The sequence below is a fragment of the Cyprinus carpio genome, chromosome B1 (assembly GCF_018340385.1).
Source record: "Cyprinus carpio isolate SPL01 chromosome B1, ASM1834038v1, whole genome shotgun sequence".
NCBI classification, from domain to species: Eukaryota; Metazoa; Chordata; class Actinopteri; order Cypriniformes; family Cyprinidae; genus Cyprinus; species Cyprinus carpio.
Window position 1 is genome coordinate 31818452 of NC_056597.1, and position 23915 is coordinate 31842366.

At 39.0% G+C, this 23915-nt stretch overlaps 1 protein-coding gene and 1 pseudogene across 1 annotated transcript; both read right to left on the reverse strand.

The window, feature by feature from the left end:
- The window catches only part of LOC109088665, a 42593-nt pseudogene extending 19139 nt beyond the window's left edge, over nucleotides 1-23454 (reverse strand).
- LOC122136014 (zinc finger protein 271-like) lies at nucleotides 20-12670 on the reverse strand. Its single transcript, XM_042717540.1, has 3 exons — nucleotides 12503-12670; nucleotides 875-1238; nucleotides 20-402 (listed from the first exon to the last, which is right to left on the reverse strand). Exons 1-3 carry the CDS (start codon nucleotides 12668-12670, stop codon nucleotides 35-37), a joined length of 900 nt encoding a protein of 299 aa, XP_042573474.1. The 3' UTR covers nucleotides 20-34.
- Nucleotides 23455-23915: the final 461 nt, after the last annotated feature.

The following is a 23915-nucleotide window of genomic DNA, read 5'->3' on the forward strand; positions in this document are numbered from 1 at the left end:
TATGGTCTTTCTCCCGTGTGGATTCGCTTATGAACTAGAAGAGATTGTTTGGTGCTGAAATACTTGTCACATTCACTGCAGTGAAAGACTTTTCACCGTGAGTCTTCAAGTGAACTTTTAGACTAGAATGAATGAAAAAAACCTTCCCGCACTGTTCACAGTGAAACTCCTTCTTCCCGCTGTGTTCTTTTGAATGAAGTCTCCTCTCTTCTGCAGTAGGAAAGCTAATCTTGCATCTCCTACAGCTGAAGTCTTTCTGTTCTGTGTGTTTTCTCTCGTGTCTCGCTAAATGCCCTCTGAACTCAGTGTTTTTCCACAGGTGACACGAAAACCTTTTGACCGTCAGCTGCTCTTTTGATGTTAAGTCTGTCTCTCCATCAGAAGATGAACAGCCTTCGTCATCTGAAATGAACAAAATGATTATAAATTCTGGGTTTTAAAATATAATTGAAAAGAGTTTGTTTGAAACTCTGCAAGTTAATTAAATAATTGAAAAAATTAGTTTTGAAATGCAACATTCGCCACCCATTTCATCATATTTACAATGTCATTTTACAGTATAATAATGCTGCAATCACAATGTTTTTCTTTTATAAATATATATATATCATAACAAAAGTAATTTAAATTAGATTTTTGGTCAAATTAGGCAGCCTTACAAACAGGCACAGCAATCTGTCTCTCTTAAAAAACACATTCTAGGGACAGAAGAGAGAGTAAAAAAAATATCATTTGCCATTATGTTTCCAAATATCTCAGAAAATCTCTACTCAAACCTGATAAGATCATCAGAGACCATCAGTCAATATGAACCTGATCCTGCAGAGTCTCTGCTGACAGAAATAACAAACTGTCATAAAAGGAAGAAACAAACCTGGAGGAATGAAATCTTCATCATCATCTTCATCCTCATTATCATCATCCTCCTGCTCTTCCTCATCAGTGTGTTGTTGTTCTTTCTCTGCGGTGGTTTCTTCTCCTCTGCTCTCGATCAGGTTCCTGCAGTCCACCAGTTTGACGGAGCACATCTTCAGCGGCGTCTGCAGCATCTGCTGTTCTCCAGCGTTACAGTCAGAGGTTTGATCAGTGGATTCATGATCCTGAGCGTCAGTATAACAGAGTAAAGTGAGGCTGAGCTCTGAGTCCTGTGTGTCTCTGGATCTCTGATCTCTGACGCTCCAGACTGAATCCTGAGCTTCTGTCCCATCAGTCACACGCACTGAAACCTGCTCCACATCCTGACAAACACAATCAGCTTATAACTTCAGAATCATATATCAGTTGATTCTCACACTCATGAATCAACTTTGAAACGTTAAGGTATAGTTCACCCTAAAATGAAAATTCTGTCATTAATCACTCACCCTCATGTAATTTCAAGCCTGTAAGCCCTCTGTTTATCTTCGGAACACAAATTAAGATATTTTTGATAAAATTTGAGAGCTTTCTGATCCTCCCATAGACAGCAATGCAACTGAAATGCTCCCAGGCCCAGAAACGTAGTAAGGACTTTGGTTAAATAGTTCAAGTGATATCAGTGGTTCAGCTAAAATGTTATGAAGCTTTGAGAATACTTTTTTTGCACAAAGAAAACAAAAATAAATTTATTCAGCAAATTTCCTCTCTTCCGTGTCAGTCTCTATTGCTCGTTCACATGCTGACACAAGAGCTGATGATTCAGAGCAACTGAACACACCCTCAACAATCTCCCCATGATGCTTCCATTCATACCTGTGTTTTGTAAATTTCAGAAATCATCATATCTTTCATTGACCCGGTTTGAAGTCATCTAGTGAAAAATGTTCACTGCACACGACCTCATTTGCTTGACGTTTCGAAGCAGTAAATCAACATCCCGCTCAATAGCCATAACTTCAGTCGCGCTCTGGATCATTTACTTGCTCTAAATTGTTTATATACTAAGTCTGAAAGGTAAGCCTTTCAGCTGTCAGCATTGGTAATGTACTTTTACATACTCTCACTAGTTTCTCACAATTCAGGCATCCAGGAAATGCACACTTTAGCACCATTTGAAAGACTACACCAAGATGTAAAGCACAATTCAATAGCTTGCATACAGCATGTGTCTTCCTCATCTTGTAAACAAGGCGCAGTGCAACAGCAGCAAACACATGCGTCATGGGTACACTATAAGACAACTCTGTAAAATTTACTGTAAAAAAAAACAGCTGTGGTTGCCAGAATTTTATCTTAAAACATGGTAGCAACATTTAACGTTTTAACTTAAACTTACATTGAAATACCATAATTTCATTAACTGATATAATGTTTAATACACCATCCTATTGAAGTACTGAAATCTGTTTTGTACCTTTGTAATACACTGATATTCACTAAAATCAGGTGGTGATGAGAGTCACATGATGAACCAAAGCCCATCACAAGCAGCTTTTAAATAATAACATATATAGAAGTTGCACAGTGTGATTCACACAAACACTAAACATATGAAACTAAAATAACACATAAATAAATATACAATAATAAACATGCATTTAACAATAATAGATGTAATATACATCACTAATGTGCAAAACTGATAAGAAAAAAATTAGAAAAAAATAGTTATTTCAATAAAAAAAAAAACCATAACATTTGAAATGTAATGCAGGAATTTTTTTATTTATTTTACTTCCAAAAACGGTCTACTACCGTAAAATTACATGTAATGTCCAATACAGTTTTTCACTGTATATTGTAGGGGAACTTACCGTTAACCATTTAACAGGATTTTACTGTAGCATTTTTACAGTCTTTTAACATGGACACATTAAATACTGACACGAAAGAGGAGACACTGCTGGATAAAATAATTATTTTTGCGGTGTGTCTATTTACACTAAGTGCAAAAAGGCCACCTGGTTGGCAGAGGCTATTTACACTAACTCCGCCCACCACCGTGTGATTGGGCTAGTCAACACTACAAAAGACAATCATTTAACTACAGCTCCAGTGACGTCGAAGGTAAAGCGCATGCTGTGTTCTTTTTGACGCGATCGACAAGTTTGAATTCACCTTTTGCAAAACTTTTTGTCCCTCCTTTTTTAGATCTCATATCACATCGGAAAATCATTTATTTTCAATCAAAATTAAGGAAATTTACATTTACATTGAGATTTTAGACATTTAGCTGACGCTTTTATCCAAAGCAACTTACAAATGAGGACAATGGAAGGAATCAAAACTAACCAAAAGAGCAATAATTTGCAAATGCTATAAGTCTCAGTTAGCTTAACACAGTACACGTAGCAAGTTTTTGTTTTTAAATCACATAATAAATAAAAAGAAAACATAGAATAGAAAAAGAATAGAGCAGGCTAATGTTAGAGGCCTTTTTTTTTGCTTTTGTTAACTGTATAATAAGTAAAAAGAAAACAAACAGAATTAAAAATGATTAGAGAAGCAAGTGTTTTTAAAAGAAAACAAGCAGTTAGTTTTCAATATATATATATATTGAAATTGTGATGAAATGATGGGTTTTCTGGAACCACAAGCAGTTAGTAAATAAATAGAGTTCTATTCTAAAACGGGCAAGTTTATATATATATATATATATATATATATATATATATATATATATATATATATATATATATATATATATATATATATACACACTGTATATAAAGATGAAAGACATGTGATTTTAGCAGATTCTTGAAGATGGTTAAGGACTCGGATTGAGTGGGGCAGGTCATTCTACCAGGAGGGAACATTTAATTTAAAATTCTGGGAAAGTGATTTTGTGTCTCTTTGGGATGGGCACATAAGTCTGAAGTAATGAATTTAGGTAAAGGGGTGCAGAGCCAGTGGTGGTTTTGTAGGCGAACATTATACAAGCAGCTATTGGTAGCCAGTGCAAATTGATAAACAGAGATGTAACATGCATTCTTTTCGGCTCATTAAAAATTAATCTTGCTGCTGTGTTCTGGATTAATTGTAAAGGTTTGACAGAACTGGCTGGAAGACCTGCCAAGAGAGCGTTGCAATACTCCAGCCTGGAGAGAACAAGAGCTTGAACAAGGAGTTGTGAAGCATGTTCCGAAAGAAAGGGCCTGATCTTCTTAATGATTAATAAATCAAATCTGCAGGACCGGGGAGTTTTAGCAATGTGGTCTGAGAAAGTCAGCTGATCATCAATCGTAACTCCAAGGTTTCTGGCTGTTTTTGAAGGAGTTATGGTTGATGTGCCTAACTGGATGGTGAAATTGTGATGAAAGATAGGTTTTCTGGAACCACAAGCAGTTCTGTCTTGGCAAGGTTGAGTTGAAGGTGATGGTCCTTCATCCAGCAAGAAATGTCTGTTAGACAAGCTGAGATGCGAGCAGCTACCGATGGATCATCAGGATGGAATGAGAGGTAGAGTTGAGTGTCATCAGCATAGCAATGGTATGAAATCTGAATGAAAGAACCTAATGATGCCGTGTAGACAGAGAAGATAAATCGCCCAAGAACTGAGCCCTGAGGCACCCCAGTAGTTAGATGTTGTGACTTGGACACCTCACCTCTCCAAGATACTTTGAAGGACCTGTCTGATAGGTAAGACTCAAACCACTGGAGTGCAGTTCCTGAGATGCCCTTTTGCCAGTAGGGTTGACTGGTGGTTAACCGTGTCAAGAGCAGTGGACAGATCCAGCAAGATAAGTATTGAAGATTTGGAATCCGCTCTTGCCAGTCTTAGGGCTACAACAACTGAGAGCAAGGCAGTCTTGGTTGAATGTCCACTTCTGAAACCAGACTGGTTGCTGTTGAGGAGGTTGTTCTGTGTGAGAAAGGCAGAGACTTGGTTGAACACAACTCGTCCAAGTGTTTTTGCCATGAAAGGAAGAAGGGAAACTGGTGTGTAGTTCTCTAAAAGAGATTAGATTAGATTAGATTAGATTCAACTTTTTTGTCATTATGCAGAGTACAAGTACAGAGCTAATGAAATGCAGTTAGCATCTAACCAGAAGTGCATGAATATAGTGTTTTATATACATAAAAGTGCAGAGTAGTGAAGCTATGATTTACAGAATGTACAGTGGGGTTGCTATATACAGTATTGAGCAGAGTATATACAGAATATAAATAGGAATGCAGTGTAGGATTGTATGTACATTATGAACAGCAATGTAGGATTATATATACACATTATGAACAGCAGCAATGTGAGAACAGTGGTAATAAATACAGTTGGATGAGTGTGCAAAAGTATTGTTAGAATGAATTCTATGTAAAATAACAGTAGTGCAATTATATTTTTATAGAATAGTTTGCTGTGCTTTGTACAGTAACAACTTAGTTTACAGTGCGATAACTAGAACAGTGTGCAGTCTGTGCAAAATATGAGTAGTGCAAAATACATGTATGTAAAGTACTTTGACCAGTGCAGTAATAAAGTAGGTGCCGGTTAGATTGGTGGTGTGGTGTTCAGAAGTGTCACGGCCTCGGGGAAGAAGCTCTTCCTGAGCCTACTAGTCCGAGAGCGTAGGCTCCTGTAACGTCTGCCAGATGGAAGGAGAGTGAAAAGTCCATGATTAGGGTGAGAGGCATCCTTGATGATGTTCCTTGCCCTGCCCAGACAGCGCTAGTGATAGATGTTCTCAATGGAAGTTAACTGGGTGCCGGTGATCCGTTGAGCAGTTTTCACCACTCGCTGGAGTGCTTTGCGGTCAGATCCGGAGCAATTGCTGTACCATACTGAGATGCAGTTTGTGAGTATGCTCTCAATGGTACAGCGGTAGAAATTTCACAAGGATCCTGGGATTCAGGTGAACTTTCTTAAGGCTCTGTAAGAAGTAAAGGCGCTGCTGTGCCTTTTTGACCAGTTTAGAGACCATTTAAGGACAACATAAATTCATAAGACAAATAAATTCCAACAAACTCCACAAACGCTCCACTACAGCATCTTTGATGTAGATGGGTGTGTGCGCATGACTCCTAGTCCGCCTGAAGTCCACAATGATCTCCTTTGTCTTCTGGGTGTTTAGTTCTAGATTGTTGGTGGCACACCACACAGCCAGGTGCTGCACCTCATCCCTGTAGGCTGACTCATCATCATCTTTGATCAGACCTACCACCGTGGGTGTCATCTGCAAATTTGATTATGGTGTTGGAGCCATAAACAGGAACACAGTCATGGGTGAATAGGGAGTACAGGAGAGGGCTCAGTACGCAGCTCTGTGGCACGCCCGGTGTTCAGGGCGATGATGGAGGAGGAGAGGTTATCTAATTTAACAGACTGAGGTCTGTTAGTCAAAAAGTCTAGAATCCAATTGCAGATGGATGTGCTGATTCCAAGCTGGCTGAGCTTGGAGATCAGCTTGGGAGGGATTACAGTATTAAATGCAGAACTGAAATCAATGAACAGCATTCTGACATGTGTGTTTTGACTGTCCAGGTGGGTGAGGGCAGAGTGAAGTGTCGTTGAGACGGCGTCCTCTGTTGACCTATAGCGGCGATAGGCAAATTGAAATGGGTCTAGTGTAGCAGGGAGACAGGATTTTAAGTGGGATACCATCAGCCTTTCAAAGCACTTGGCAATGATGGGGGTGAGTGCAACAGGATGGAAGTCGTTAGGGACAGAGGCAGTGGAGTGTTTCGGTACTGGTACGATGGTGGAGGTTTTGAAGATAGTGGGGACAGTTGTTTGGGCCAGGGACAGATTGAAAATGTCCGTGAAGACCTCAGCCAGTTGCTGCGCACAGGCTTTAAGCACACGACCAGGTATTCCGTCAGGTCCAGCTGCCTTCCGTGCATTCACCTTACACAGAGTGGAGTAAACAGCTGAGGTGGAGAGTGTGAGAGGCAGTTCACTGGGTTGATGCTAAGCTTTGAGTGAGATCTCCTTATTATTTTTATCGAAACGAGCATAAAAGTGATTGAGCTGGGTTGAAGGTGGGTTTCTTAAGTAGTGGAGTTATACGAGCCTGTCTAAATGATGAGGGAAAAACACCAGTGTGAAGGGATGTGTTGATGTGAGTGAGTGCAGGTACAGCTGCAGGAGAAATGGCTTGAAGGAGATGAGATGGAATAGGATCAAACGGACAAGTAGTAGGATGATTAAAGGGATGAGTTTGGAGACCTCTGCCTCAGAGAGTGAAGAGAAGGATGTAAATGAGTGTATATTTGCTGGTAAGATGTGCTTGACAGATTGTGTTGTGGGAAATTGTGCACTGATGGTTTTAATTTTATTAATGAAGAATGTAGCAAAGTTGTCTGCTATTAGAGTTGATGAAGGAGGGGTAGGAGGAGGACAAAGGAGCGAGGAAAATGTTTTAAAGAGCATGCGTTAGATGAATTGTTAATTTTGTTATGATAGAATGTCCCTTTAGCAGTGGAGACATTAGCAGAGGAGGAAGAGAGGAGTGACCAATACACATTAAGGTCAATAGGATTTTTTATTTGCGCCATACCCTTTCAGAGTTTAGAATCATGCTCGCTTAGAACATCAAACAGCCAAGGAGCAGAAAGTGTGGTACGGCCTGGCCTGGAAGACAAGGGGCAGACAGTGTCTAAACAAGATGTAAGAGTGGAGCAGAAAGTATCAGTAGCACTGTTAGCATCAAGAGATGTTAACTGTTTAGGGGAAGGAAGTGAAGATGAAACCACTGCAGATAGCCGGGAAGGTGAGAGTGAGCGAAGGTTACGTTGAAAGATGACATGTGGAGGGGTATCTGTTGTGTCAGGGAGCATGTGGAGGTTGAGAGTGAGGAGTAAGTGATCCGAGGTGTGCAGTGGAGTAACCAGTACATGATCAGTGGAGCAGTGTCATGTGTAAATAAGGTCCAGTTGGTTGCCTGATTTGTGAGTAGCAGTAGTTAACACTCTCTTGAGATCAAAAGAGGCAAGCAGAGTGTTGAAGTCTCCAAGAATAACTAGAGGAGTACCATCTTCAGGAAAGGTTGAGAGCAGCACATCTCATTCTTCTACAAAGTTACCTAGTGGTCCTGGGGGTCGATAAACAACTACAAAATGGATTTTAAAAGGGTGGGTAATAGTGGCCGAATGTGATTCAAAGGAGCTGTTGATAAGGTAAAGGAATACATTTCCAATCATTAGAGATTAGCAGACCAGTACCTCCACCTCTTCCAGTCAAACGGGGAGTGTGGGAAAATAAGAAATAATTGGAGAGTGCTGCAGGAGTAGCAGTGTCCTCTAGTTTGATCCATGTCTCTATCAGGGCAAATAATCAAAATTTGAAAATAAAGTATGGGATAGGGTTACGGTAGGGAGGGCTCATACAAAGTGGCATCCATTTAATAATATGGATTAAAATTATAATTTACACTCATTGCATTATTACTGCATTCTGTTTTATAATGTATTACAATACTGAGGTGCAGATAATTGCCACAATTTGCAAGAAGTAGTTTAAATAGCAGAAAATCCTGCTTTTTTAACAGTGTAAAGCCAGGGTCACATAGACTCTGAGCATGCAAAATTCCCTCGCATGCTGCAAAGATCATGATATTGCTTGGAGGGAAAGTAACCTATCTTACAGAAAAGCATTAAAAACTGCTAAATCTGATTACTTTTCGTCCCTTTTAGAAGAATTTTTTAGAAGAATATTTATTCAATACAGTGGCAAAATTAACGAAAAAGAAAGCATCAACAAGTGTTGACATTTCTCAACATCACAGCAGTAATGACTTTATGAACTACTTTACTTCTAAAGTCGATACTATTAGAGATAAAATTGTAACCATGCAGCCATCAGCTACAGTATCACATCAGACAGTGCACTATAGATCCCCTGAGGAACAGTTCCACTCATTCTCTACTATAGGAGAGGAAGAATTGTATAAACTTGGTGAAATCATCTATGTCAAATGCAGAAATGTTAATCCATGCGTTTATGACCTCAAGGTTAGACTATTGTAATGCTCTATTGGGTGGTTGTTCTGCACACTTAATGAACAAAAACTCCAGCTAGTCCAAAATGCAGCAGCTAGTGTTCTTACTAGAACCAGGAAGTATGATCATATTAGCCTGGTTCTGTCAACACTGCACTGGCTCCCTATCAAACATCGTATAGATTTTAAAATCTTGCTTCATTACTTATAAAGCCCTGAATGGTTTAGCACCTCAGTATTTGAACAAGCTCTTGTTACTTATAGGTCCCCCACGTCCGCTCCATTCTCAAAAACTCTGGCAATTTGATAATACCTAGAATATCAAAGTCAACTGTGGGCGGCAGATCATTCTCCTATTTAGCGCCCAAACTCTGGGAATAACCTACCTAACATTGTTCGGGAGGCAGACACACTCTTGCAGTTTAAATCTTAGATTAAAGACCCATCTCTTTAACCTGGCTTACACATAACATACTAATACGCTTCTAATATCCAAATCCGTTAAAGGATTCTTAGGCTGCATTAATTATGTAAACCGGAACCGGGAACACTTCCCATAACACCCGATGTACTTGCTACATCGTTAGAAGAATGGCATCTACGCTCATATTAGTCTGTTTCTCTCTGATTCCGAGGTCACCGTAGCCACCAGATCCCAGTATGTATCCAGCCCAGATGGTGGATCAGCACCTAGAAAGGACCTCTACAGCCCTGAAAGACAGCGGGGACCAGGACTCGAGCCCCAGAGACAGATCCCCTGTAAAGACCTTGTCTCAGACGACCACCGGGACAAGACCACAGGAAACAGATGATTCTTCTGCACAATCTGACTTTGCTGCAGCCTGGAATTGAAAGGCTGGTTTCGTCTGGTCAGAGGAGAACTGGTCCCCGACTGAGCCTGGTTTCTCCCAAACACTTTTTCTTCATTCTGTCACTGATGGAGTTTTGGTTCCTTGCCACTGTTGCCTCTGGCTTGCTTAGTTGGGGACACTTCATTTACAGCGATATTGTTGACTTGATTGCAAATTATTGCACAGATACTATTTAAACTGAACTGAGATGATGACATCACTGAATTCAATGATGAACTGCCTTTTAACTGTCATTTTGCATTATTGACACTGTTTTCCCCTAATTAATGTTGTTCATGTCAGTTGCTTTGGACGCAATCTTTTTTGTTTAAAAGCGCTATATAAATAAAGATGACTTGACTTGACTTGATATCACGTCATGCTCGGCAGCATCTAATAATACATCTAAAATGTAAAAACATACTATCTTCTCCACTTTCCCGTCGAAAACGCAGCGCTGCCCCCCCCCAGTTTAAAATTTATGTTCTTTTAATTCAGCTACGAGGTCATGCTGTGACGTATTGATCTGCTGTCGGTCACACCGTGTCAACATGATGCGAATTCACCAGGTCAGAGTTCACCAAACTTGAATTTACTTAAACTTTGTCTTACGGATTTGGAATGACATGAGGGTGAGTGATTAATGACAGTATTTTCATTTTTTTATGGGTGAACTTTACCTTTATAGAGCAAACTGACAGTGACTGAGATGAAGGATGAAATGAAGCATCTGTTCAAAACCTCTCTGTTCAGTTTTTGTCTCCTCTTTCTTCTCAGCTTTGTCTCCAGTGAAAGCCACCTCTTTCTTCAGCTGGACAGATTTCTGTGATGAAATCCTCAATATCCAGCATGGACCGATCAGTTCCTACTGATTTACAGCAGACTCACCTCCACGCTGCGCTGTGCATGATCAACAGTGTTTGAAACACAAAAACCATTTCATGATTATACAGAAGATATTTATTTCAATACAGTGGCAAAAATTAACGAAAAAGAAAGCATCAACAAGTGTTGACATTCTCAAACATCACAGCAGTAATGACTTTATGAAACACTTTACTTCTAAAGTCGATACTATTAGAGAGAAAATTGTAACCATGCAGCCATCATTGTATCTCTCTATTAGTGCTATTCAATATAAATCCCCCGATCAACAGTTCCACTCATTCTCTACTATAGGAGAGGAAGAATTGTATAAACTTGGTGAAATCATCTATGTCAAATGCAGAAATGTTAATCCATGCGTTTATGACCTCAAGGTTAGACTATTGTAATGCTCTATTGGGTGGTTGTTCTGCACACTTAATGAACAAACTCCAGCTAGTCCAAAATGCAGCAGCTAGAGTTCTTACTAGAACCAGGAAGTATGATCATATTAGCCTGGTTCTGTCAACACTGCACTGGCTCCCTATCAAACATCGTATAGATTTTAAAATCTTGCTTATTACTTATAAAGCCCTGAATGGTTTAGCACCTCAGTATTTGAACAAGCTCTTGTTACATTATAGTCCTCCACGTCCGCTCCATTCTCAAACTCTGGCAATTTGATAATACCTAGAATATCAAAGTCAACTGCGGGCGGCAGATCCTTCTCCTATTTAGCGCCCAAACTCTGGAATAACCTACCTAACATTGTTCGGGAGGCAGACACACTCTTGCAGTTTAAATCTAGATTAAAGAATCTCTTTAACCTGGCTTACACATAACATACTAATACGCTTCTAATATCCAAATCCGTTAAAGGATTCTTAGGCTGCATTAATTATGTAAACCGGAACCGGGAACACTTCCCATAACACCCGATGTACTTGCTACATTGTTAGAAGAATGGCATCTACGCTCATATTAGTCTGTTTCTCTCTGATTCCGAGGTCACCGTAGCCACCAGATCCAGTACGTATCCAGCCCAGATGGTGGATCAGCACCTAGAAAGGACCTCTACAGCCCTGAAAGACAGCGGAGACCAGGACTAGAGCCCCAGAGACAGATCCCCTGTAAAGACCTTGTCTCAGACGACCACCGGGACAAGACCACAGGAAACAGATGATTCTTCTGCACAATCTGACTTTGCTGCAGCCTGGAATTGAACTGCTGGTTTCGTCTGGTCAGAGGAGAACTGGTCCCCGACTGAGCCTGGTTTCTCCCAAGGTTTTTTTCTTCATTCTGTCACTGATGGAGTTTTGGTTCCTTGCCACTGTCGCCTCTGGCTTGCTTAGTTGGGGACATTTCATTTACAGCGATATCGTTTGACTTGATTGCAAATTATTGCACAGATACTATTTAAACTGAACTGAGATGAATGACATCACTGAATTCAATGATAAACCTGCCTTTAACTGTCATTTTGCATTATTGACACTGTTTTCCTAATTAATGTTGTTCAGTTGCTTTGACGCAATCTTTTTTGTTTAAAGCGCTATATAAATAAAGATGACTTGACTTGACTTGATATCACGTCATGCTCGGCAGCATCTAATAATACATCTAAAATGTAAAAACATACTATCTTCTCCACTTTCCCGCAGCGCTGCAGTTTAAAATTTATGTTCTTTTAATTCAGCTACGAGGTCATGCTGTGACGTATCGATCTGCTGTCGGTCACACAGTGTCACATGATGCGAATTCACAGGTCAGAATTCACCAAACTTGAATTTACTTAAACTTGTCTTACAGATTTGGAATGACATGAGGGTGAATGATTAATGACAGTATTTTCATTTTTGGGTGAACTTTACCTTTAATAGAAGCAAACAGACAGTGACTGAGATGAAGGATGAAATGAAGATCTGTTCAAACCTCTCTGTTCAGTTTGTCTCCTCTTTCTCTCAGCTTTGTCTCCAGTGAAGCCACCTCTTTCTTCAGCTGACAGATTTCTGTGATGAAATCCTCAATATCCAGCATGGACAGATCAGTTCCTACTGATTTACAGCAGACCACCTCCACCTGCGCTTTCATGCTCAACATCTGAACACAAACACTTCATGATTATTACAATATTTATTATAAATATACAGTATTTATAATAAACTGATCAAACTAAAAACCAGAGTGGAACTACACAGAAATGAATCAATAAAAATAACTTCTGGAATATATTTAGAAACATGTCAGATATAATGTATTTGTTTGACACCTGTTTAGATTCACTGTGTTTTTATTTTTATTTTATTTTTAAATATCGAACAGTTCAGTTTAGCTGCATTTAATAAACTATACGCCATAACTTAATTAGGACTGAGATTTAATCTATTTTAGGCATCCTTCAAAAGTGTTCAGCATACTACAATAGTTATATGGTTATATGCTGGACACTTTTACTTTAGATTAAGCACAAATTTACCATTGTTTTACTGTAATTACAGTAAGTAAAACAATGGTATATTAATGTGGTTTTACAAATACCCAAGTTAAACTATGGTTACTGTAATAAAACCCTATATGTTAATTTTCCCTAAACCAGCTTCATTTAAGCTCATTAACGCACTAAAGGTAACAAACAACGTAAATAGTTAAAACACGTACCGAGTCTACAAGCGCTCCTCCAACCGTCTTTTCTTCTTCAGTGCTTTTACCGGTGGATTTACTGGACTAAGATGGTCACAGCGCCTCCTACAGTACGAGAAGTGCACATCCGTCTGAGTGTTAGTACATATTCTATCTGCACCCGCTTTTCTCATTAAAATAAAAACCGCACATTTCATTTCAGTGTACACCGTCATGCTTGCACAGGCCAAAATACACGATTACGTTTTTGAAATGTACCTGAAATGTTTAATGGTTTTATTATGATAAAATAAAAATTTAATTAATTCAAATTATGACGGTGAACGTGTTATTAAACAGCGAAATGCAGTCAGTAACACCATGGCAGATGTAGTACTTACATCCACATACTATCCTCATTCATATTATAATAGAACATACTTTTACTTTAAACAGTTACTAAACTGATTGAAATTAAAATGTAGTTCCTACTCACAGTATGTGATTTCAGTGAAGAGTTAGCCTTGGATGTCTGAAATATTAGCTTGGAGATGTTGAATATGGCAAAGTGAACAAACTTTACTTGAAATGGACTTTGACTCTCTAACGCAAATTAAAGGAAATAACAGTCATTTATAGCCATAATGTGGCAGTATTTAAAAACTGCTAAAAGAAGCTCTGTCAGTTTTGTGTGGTCATAATTCCAAATAACCCATAAACATACACTTTAATTCTATCTCATCTTTAATTCTATTTGACATTACAGTGAAGTTCAAGTAGCTGCCACAAAACCACCAAACTATTCCTCCCAGAGGATTCGTTTCTACCAAGTGAATATCTTACCTTACACAGCAGCATAAAAGAACAGTGATGAAATGGATAATTAATAAACCATGGTTCTTTCTTGATTAAAAGAAACCAGTCCAGCAATGAAAAAGCAGAGTCATGCATTTCACCACATAAAACATGCTTTATGAAACAAAGACGATCATATTATTGTAGTATTTTATTCTGAGGATTTTTAATAGTTCTGTCTGGTTTAACATAAAATCATTGGTCTACTCTATCAAACATGACTTTATATACAGCACTTGGATCAATCCACAACATTAAAAAAGTTCACTGCCCCCTACTGGCAGTAAGAGCTCAATGAACACTTTCAGAATGAGCCGAAATTTTTTTTTTTTCCCAGATTGATTGATGAAAGTCACTCAGATGATTCTGGAGCAGTTTGTTCTTTAGTGTGTTTGTTCTGGTGGGTCTGAAAACTACCTAAATAAGCGAATCTCTCGCCGCAGATGGAGCAGGAGTAAGGTTTCTCTCCTGTATGAACTCGCTGATGGACCTTCAGGACGTCTGATCGAGCAAACGTCTTTTCACACTGTGAGCATTTGAATGGTCTTTCTCCAGAATGAGTCCTCTTGTGGTTTTGTAAAGTACTATGTTTACTGAAACTCTTCCCACAGAAGCTGCAGTGATATGGTTTTTCTCCAGTGTGGACTCGCTTATGAAATACAAAATGAAAAACATCAGAAAATCTCATCACTAATTATGATCACATACAACATCAGCACACCAATTAAGTCCTCTCATGATTGTTCAGACTAGAAATATGACGGAATCGTTTGTCGCAGTGTTTGCACTGAAATGGTTTCTCATCAGAGTGTATATTTTGGTGTGACTTTAGAGAGCCTGAGTCTGTAAAGGTTTTCCCACATTCACCGCACTGATACGGTCTCTCATTGGTGTGAACACGTACATGTTTCTTCAGATGAGGTCCGTGATTGAAGCTCTTCTCGCAGTGAGGACACTTGTATGGTCTTTCTCCCGTGTGGATTCTCTTATGAGCATCAAGATTTCCTTTGGTGCTGAAATACTTGTCACATTCACTGCAGTGGAAAGACTTTTCACCGTGAGTCTTCAAGTGAACTTTAAGAACAGAATGAATGAAAAAAACCTTTCCACACTGTTCACAGTGAAACTCCTTCTTCCCGCTGTGCTCTTTAGAATGAAGTCTCCTCTCTTCTGCGGTAGGAAAGCGAATCTTGCATCTCCTACAGCTGAAGTCTTTCTCTTCTGTGTGTGTTCTCTCGTGTCTCGCTAAATGACCCTCTGAACTCAGTGTTTTTCCACAGGTGCTGCAGGAGAAACTCTTCAGCTGCTCTTTTGATGTTAAGTCTGTCTCTCCATCAGAAGATGAACAGCCTTTATCATCTGGAATGAACAAAATGATTATAAATTCTGGGTTTTAAAATATAATTGAAAAGAGTTTGTTTGAAACTCTGCAAGTTAATTAAATAATTGAAAAAATTAGTTTGGAAATGCAACATTCGCCACCCATTTCATCATATTTACAATGTCATTTTACAGTATAATAATGCTGCAATCACAATGTTTTTCTTTTATAAATATATATATATATCATAACAAAAGTAATTTAAATTAGATTTTTGGTCAAATTAGGCAGCCTTACAAACAGGCACATCAATCTGTCTCTCTTAAAAAACACATTCTAGGGAGAGAAGAGAGAGAAAAAAAATATCATTTGCTATTATGTCTCCAAATATCTCAGAAAATCTCTACTCAAACCTGATAAGATCATCAGAGACCATCAGCCAATATGAACCTGATCCTGCAGAGTCTCTGCTGACAGAAATAACAAACTGTCATAAAAGGAGAAACAAACCTGGAGGAATGAAATCTTCATCATCATCATCCTCATTATTCTCATCCTCCTCCTGCTCTTCCTCATCAGTGTGTTGTTGTTCTTTCTCTGCGGTGGTTTCTTCTCCTCTGCTCTCGATCAGGTTCCTGCAGTCCACCAGTTTGACGGAGCACATCTTCAGCGGCGTCTGCAGCATCTGCTGTTCTCCAGCATTACAGTCAGAGGTTTGATCAGTGGATTCATGATCCTGAGCGTCAGTATAACAGAGTAAAGTGAGGCTGAGCTCTGAGTCCTGTGTGTCTCTGGATCTCTGATCTCTGACGCTCCAGACTGAATCCTGAGCTTCTGTCCCATCAGTCACACGCACTGAAACCTGCTCCACATCCTGACAAACACAATCAGCTTATCAGTTCAGAATCATATATCAGTTGATTCTCACACTCATGAATCAACTTTGAAACGTTAAGGTATAGTTCACCCTAAAATGAAAATTCTGTCATTAATCACTCACCCTCATGTAATTTCAAACCTGTAAGCCCTCTGTTCATCTTCGGAACACAAATTAAGATATTTTTGATAAAATTTGAGAGCTTTCTGATCCTCCCGTAGACAGCAATGCAACTGAAATGTTCCCAGGCCCAGAAACGTAGTAAGGACTTTGGTTAAATAGTTCAAGTGATATCAGTGGTTCAGCTATAATGTTATGAAGCTTTGAGAATACTTTTTTTGCACAAAGAAAACAAAAATAAATTTATTCAGCAAATTTCCTCTCTTCCGTGTCAGTCTCTACTGCTCGTTCACATGCTGACACAAGAGCTGATGATTCAGAGCAACTGAACACCCTCAACAATCTCCCCATGATGCTTCCATTCATACCTGTGTTTTGTAAATTTCAGAAATCATCATATCTTTCCTTGACCCGGTTTGAAGTCGTCTAGTGAAAAATGTTCATTGCACGACCTCATTTGCTTGACGTTTCGAAGCAGTAAATCAACATCCCGCTCAATAGCCATAACTTCAGTCGCTCTGAATCATTTACTCGCTCTAAATTGTTTATATACTAAGTCTGAAAGGTAAGCCTTTCAGCTGTCAGCATTGGTAATGTACTTTTACATACTCTCACTAGTTTCTCACAATTCAGGCATCCAGGAAATGCACACTTTAGCACCATTTGAAAGACTACACCAAGATGTAAAGCACAATTCAATAGCTTGCATACGGCATGTGTCTTCCTCATCTTGTAAACAAGGCGCAGTGCAACAGCAGCATCAAACACATGCGTCATGGGTACACTATAAGACAATTCTGTAAAATTTACTGTAAAAAAAAAAACAGCTGTGGTTGCCAGAATTTTATCTTAAAACATGGTAGCAACATTTAACGTTTTAACTTAAACTTACATTGAAATACCATAATTTCATTAACTGATATAATGTTAATACACCATCCTATTGAAGTACTGAAATCTGTTTTGTACCTTTGTAATACACTGATATTCACTAAAATCAGGTGGTGATGAGAGTCACATGACGAACCAAAGCCCATCACAAGCAGCTTTTAAATAATAACATATATAGAAGTTGCATAGTGTGATACACACAAACACTAAACACATGAAACTAAAATAATACATAAATAAATATACATTAATAAACATGCATTTAACAATATTAGATGTAATATACATCACTAATGTGCAAAACCGATAAGAAAAAAATGAGAAAAAATAGTTATTTCAAAAAAAAAAAAAAAAAAACATAACATTTGAAATGTAATGCAGGAATTTTTTTTATTTATTTTACTTCCAAAAACGGTCTACTACCGTAAAATTACATGTAGTGTCCAATACAGTTTTTCACTGTATATTGTAGGGGAACTTACCGTTAACCATTTAACAGGATTTTACTATAGCATTTTTACAGTCTTTTAACATGGACACATTAAAGACTGACACGAAAGAGGAGACACTGCTGGATAAAGTAATTATTTTTGCGGTGTGTCTATTTACACTAACTCCGCCCACCACCTCAGTCTCAGTTAGCTTAACACAGTACACGTAGCAAGTTTTTGTTTTTAAATCACATAATAAATAAAAAGAAAACATAGAATAGAAAAAGAATAGAGCAGGCTAATGTTAGAGACCTTTTTTGGTTTTGTTAACTATAATAAATAAAAAGAAAACAAACAGAATTAAAAAGATTATAGAAGCAAGTGTTTTTAAAAGAAAACAAGCAGTTAGTAAATAAATAGAGTTCTATTCTAAAAGGGGCAAGTTTATATATATATTGAAATTGTGATGAAACGATGGGTTTTCTGGAACCACAAGCAGTTCTGTCTTGGCAAGGTTGAGTTGAAGGTGATGGTCCTTCATCCAGCAAGAAAAGTCTGTTAGACAAGCTGAGAAGCGAGCAGCTATTGTCGGACCATCAGGATGGAATGAGAGGTACAGCTAAGTGTCATTAGCATAGCAGTGATATGAAAAGCCATGTATCTGAATGACAGAACCTAGTGATGCCGTGTAGACAGAGAAGAGAAGTGGTCCAAGAACCGAGCCCTGAGGCACCCCAGTAGTTAGATGTTGTGACTTGGACACCTCACCTCTCTAAGATACTTTGAAGGACCTATCTGAGAGGTAAGACTCAAACCACTGCAGTGCGGTTCCTGAGATGCCCTTTGCCAGCAGGGTTGACAAGAGGATCTGGTGGTTAACAGTGTCAAAAGCAGTGGACAGATCCAGCAAGATAAGTATTGAAGATTTGGAATCCGCTCCTGCCAGTCTTAGGGCTACAACAACTGAGAGCAAGGCAGTCTTTGTTGAATGTCCACTTCTGAAACCAGACTGGTTGCTGTTGAGGAGGTTGTTCTGTGTGAGAAAGGCAGAGACTTGGTTGAACACAGCTTGTTCAAGTGTTTTTGCCATGAAAGGAAGAAGGGAAACTGGTCTGTAGTTCTCTAAAAGAGATGGGTTGAGGGTGGGTTTCTTAAGATGTGGGGTTATACGAGCCTGTCTAAATAATGAGGGAAAAACACCAGTGTGAAGGGATGTGTTGATGTGAGTGAGTGTTCAGGTACAGCTGCAGGAGAAATGGCTTGAAGGAGATGAGATGGAATAGGATCAAGCGGACAAGTAGTAGGATGATTAAAGGGATAAGTTTGGAGAGTTCTGCCTCAGAGAGTGAAGAGAAGGATGTAAATGAGTGTATGTTTGCTGGTAAGATGTGCTTGACAGATTGTGGTGTGGAAAAGTGTGCACTGATGGTTTTAATTTTATCAATGAAGAATGTGGCAAAGTCGTCTGCTATTAGAGTTGATGAAGGAGGGGAAGGAGGAGGACAAAGGAGGAAGGAAAATGTTTTAAAGAGCATGCGTTAGATGAATTGTTAATTTTGTTATGATAGAATGTCCCTTTAGCAGTGGAGACATTAGCAGAGGAGGAAGAGAGGAGTGACCAATACACATTAAGGTCAATAGGATTTTTTATTTGCGCCATACCCTTTCAGCAGCCCTGAGCTTAGAATCATGCTTGCTTAGAACATCATACAGCCAAGGAGCAGAAAGTGTGGTACGGCCTGGCCTGGAAGACAAGGGGCAGACAGTGTCTAAACAAGATGTAAGAGTGGAGCAGAAAGTACCAGTAGCACTGTTAGCCTCAAGAGATGTTAACCGTTTAGGGGAAGGAAGTGAAGATGAAACCATAGCAGATAGCCGGGAGGGTGAGAGTGAGCGAAGGTTACGTTGAAAGATGACATGTGGAGGGGTATCTGTTGTGTCAGGGAGCATGTGGAGGTTAAGAGTGAGGAGTAAGTGATCCGAGGTGTGCAGTGGAGTAACCAGTACATGATCAGTGGAGCAGTGTCATGTGTAAATAAGGTCCAGTTGGTTGCCTGATTTGTGAGAAGCAGTAGTAAACACTCTCTTGAGATCAAAAGAGGCAAGCAGAGTGTTGAAGTCTCCAAGAATAACTAGAGGAGTACCATCCTCAGGAAAGGTTGAGAGCAGCACATCTCATTCTTCTACAAAGTTACCTAGTGGTCCTGGGGGTCGATAAACAACTACAAAATGGATTGGTAAGTAAATAATTGGAGAGTGCTGTCAAGGTCCAGAGAAGTATGAAAGATATCGTCAGAATAGTCCATCTGCCATCAGTGGTTCCGTCTGCGTATAGCTCATATTCTCCAAAAGTTTGTTCTTTAGTGTTTGTTCTGGTGGGTCTGAAAACTACCTAAATAAGTGAATCTCTCGCCGCAGATGGAGCAGGAGTAAGGTTTCTCTCCTGTATGAACTCGCTGGTGGACCTTCAGGACGTCTTCGAGCAAACGTCGTCACACTGAGCATTTGAAAATTGCTTTTGTAAATTATCTACCTTACTGAAACTCTTCCCACAGACGCTGCAGTGATATGGTTTTTCTCCAGTGTGTACTCGCTTATGAAATACAAAAGAACGTGGATTTAAAAAGCTGTTCCCGCAGTAGGAGCACAGATATGGTTTCTCTCCGGTGTGAGTCCTCTTGTGACAAATCAGGTAGGATTTGTGTTGGAACATTTGTTGCAGTATTTGCACTGATACGGTTTTTCATCAGAGTGGATTTTCTGGTGTCACTATGTAACCGGTTCTACTACGGAGACGAACCAGGGGAGTGAGGTTTACAAGCACAGCTCTTACAAGCTTACGTCAGTTACACTCACAACCCTAAACCTCACTCCCATCTGGGTCATGGCACCAAAAGGTAAAGGACTACATCATCAGAGATTAGAGATAAGCAGACCAATACCTCCACCTCGTCCAGTCAAACGGGGAGTGTGGGAAAATAAGAAATAATTGGAGAGTGCTGCAGGAGTAGCAGTGTCCTCTAGTTTGATCCACGTCTCTGTCAAGACAAATAATCAAAAAGTTGAAAATAAAGTATTGGGTAGGGTTTGTGTAGGGAGGGCTTATACTGTCCCAATAAGGTGGCATCCATTTAAAAATTATAATTTACACTAAATACGTTATTTTTGGATTATGTTTTATAATTTACTACAATAACAAGAAGCAGATAATTGCCACTATTTGCAATAAATAGTTTAAATATCAGAAAATCCTGCTATTTTAACAGTGTAAATCCGTGGTCACACTGGAGCATGCAAAATTCCCTCACAATGGTTGTGATACGACGTCATGCTCTGTAGCATCTTTTTAAAAACGTAAATTCAACAAATAACCAATAATATTATATCTAAAATGTAAAAACATACAATCTACTCCACTTTTTTCCCGCAGCGCTGTAGTTTAAAATTTATGTTCTTTTAATTCAGCTACGAGGTCATGCTGTGACGTATTGATCTGCTGTTGGTTACACAGTAACACGTGATGCGAATTTGCAAGTCAGACTTCACCAAACTTGAACTTTGCTACGCAGCTAAATGCAAAATATCTTTGCATGGGCTTGTGTTTACGGTCTGATGCATTCACACGCCTATGAATGGAAGTCAGTGGAACGAAAATTCTAGTGTGACAGCGACTTAAATATAACCTATCACTGTTTACACTCAGTGCAAATAGCAGCTACCATCTTTTTGTTTTCTTTGTGCACAAAAAGTATTCTCGTAGCTTCATAAAATTAGAGTTGAACCACTGATGGCACATGGACTGTTTGAACTATGTTCTTGCAATATTTCTGGACCTGAGAACATTTCTGCTGCATTGCTGTCTATGGGAGGGTCAGAAAGCTCTCGGATTTCATCAACGATATCTTAATTTGTGTTCCGAAGATGAACGAAGGTCTTTCAGGTTTGGAATGACATGAGGGTGAGTGATTAATGAAAGAATTTTCATTTCTGGGTGAACTAACCCTTTAATAGAAGCTATACACATTTTTACTGGACAAACTGACAGTGACTGAGATGAAGGATGAAATGAAGATCTGTTCAAACCTCTCTGTTCAGTTTGTCTCCTCTTTCTCTCAGCTTTGTCTCCAGTGAAGCCACCTCTTTCTTCAGCTGACAGATTTCTGTGATGAAATCCTCAATATCCAGCATGGACAGATCAGTTCCTACTGATTTACAGCAGACCACATCCACCTGCGCTTTCATGCTCAACATCTGAACACAAACACTTCATGATTATTAAAAGATGCGTTTATGATGAACTGATAAAACTAAAAATCAAACCTACTACAGAACTGAATAAAGAAAATTAACTTCTGGAGAATATTCAGAAACATGCCAGATATGAAATGTATTTGATAAGACTCACCTGTTTAGATTCACTGTTGAATAGGAATATATTCTTTATAGGAATATATCTATCTATCTATCTATCTATATATATATATATATATATATATATATATATATATATATATATATATATATATATATATATATATATATATATATTTAATATCTATCACTTCAGTTTAGCTGCATTTAATAAACTATATGCCATAACTTAAATATGACTGAGATTTAATCGATTTTAGGCATCCTTCAAAAGTGTTCAGCATACTACAATAGTTATATGTTTATATGCTGGACACTTTTACTTTAGAGTAAGCACAAATTTACCATTGTTTTACTGTAATTACAGTAAATAAAACAATGGTATATTAATGTGGTTTTATTACAAATACCCAAGTTAAACTATGGTTACTGTAATAAAACCTATATGTTAATTTTCCTAAACCAGCTTCATTTAAGCTCATTAACGCACTAAAGGTAACAAACACGTAAATAGTTAAAACACGTACCGAGTCTACACGCGCTCCTCCAACCGTCTTTTCTTCTTCAGTGCTTTTACCGGTGGATTTACTGGACTAAGATGGTCACAGCGCCTCCTACAGTACGAGAAGTGCACATCTGTCTGAGTGTTAGTACATATTCTATCTGCACCCGCTTTTCTCATTGAAATAAAAACCGCACATTTCATTTCAGTGTACACCTTCATGCTTGCACAGCCCAAAATACACGATTACGTTTTTGGAGGCTTGTTACTGTCCCATAGACTGGTAAGTAAATTACACTGTCAAGGTCCAGAGAAGTATGAAAGATATCGTCAGAATAGTCTATCTGCCATCAGTGGTTCCGTCTGCGTATAGCTCATATTCTCCAAAGTTTGTTCTTTAGTGTTTGTTCTGGTGGGTCTGAAAACTACTTAAATAAGCGAATCTCTTGCCGCAGATGGAGCAGGTGTAAGGTTTCTCTCCTGTATGAACTCGCTGATGGACCTTAAGGACGTCTGATCGAGCAAACGTCTTGTCACACTGTGAGCATTTGAAAATTGCTTTTGTAAATTATCTACCTTACTGAAACTCTTCCCACAGACGCTGCAGTGATGTGGTTTTTCTCCAGTGTGTACTCGCTTATGAAATACAAAAGAACGTGGATTTAAAAAGCTGTTCCCGCAGTAGGAGCACAGATATGGTTTCTCTCCAGTGTGAGTCATCTTGTGACAAATCAGGTAGGATTTGTGGTGGAATTGTTTGTTGACTCCCATCTGGGTCATGGCACCAAATGTAACCGGCTCTACTTCACCTCGTTCCGAGCGGGATTTGAACCGAGGTCTCTGGGCATGTGAGGCGGGCGCTCTAACAAGGAGGCTAAAGGACAGGTCTACATACATAGCTTTTACTATTTTATGACAGTTACATGTAGACTAAATAATTTCCTAAAGGTTTTTCCACATTCACTGCACTGATACGGTCTCTCATTGGTGTGCAAACACACGTTTCTTCAGATGAGATCCGTGATTGAATCTTCTTTCGCAGTGAGGACACTTGTATGGTCTTTCTCCCGTGTGGATTCTTATGAGCATCAAGATTTCCTTTGGTGCTGAAATACTTGTCACATTACAAGTAACAATCAGTCCATATGAGCAGCTAAAGATGAAATGAAGAGCTGTTCAAACCTCTTTGTTCAGTTTGTCTCCTCTTTCTCTCAGCTTTGTCTCCAGTGAAGCCACTATGAAGGTAAAATGACATCATAAAGATTTGCATAAGCAGGGTAATATTTGTGGAAGTGTACATAAGACTGTAAGCGTAAACTAAATTTGCATGCGCAAGAGAAGCTTTGTAAAGGTGTAAA

Excerpts from the sequence above, each read along its gene's own strand:
- LOC122136014 (XM_042717540.1), bottom strand. The coding sequence starts at position 12,670 with ATGTTGAGCATGAAAGCGCAGGTGGAGGTGGTCTGCTGTAAATCAGTA. Across the intron at positions 1,239-12,502 it reads GAGACAAACTGAACAGAGAG|GATGTGGAGCAGGTTTCAGT; the intron begins GTTTGAACAGAT and ends TGTGTTTGTCAG. Across the intron at positions 403-874 it reads TGAAGATTTCATTCCTCCAG|ATGACGAAGGCTGTTCATCT; the intron begins GTTTGTTTCTTC and ends TGTTCATTTCAG.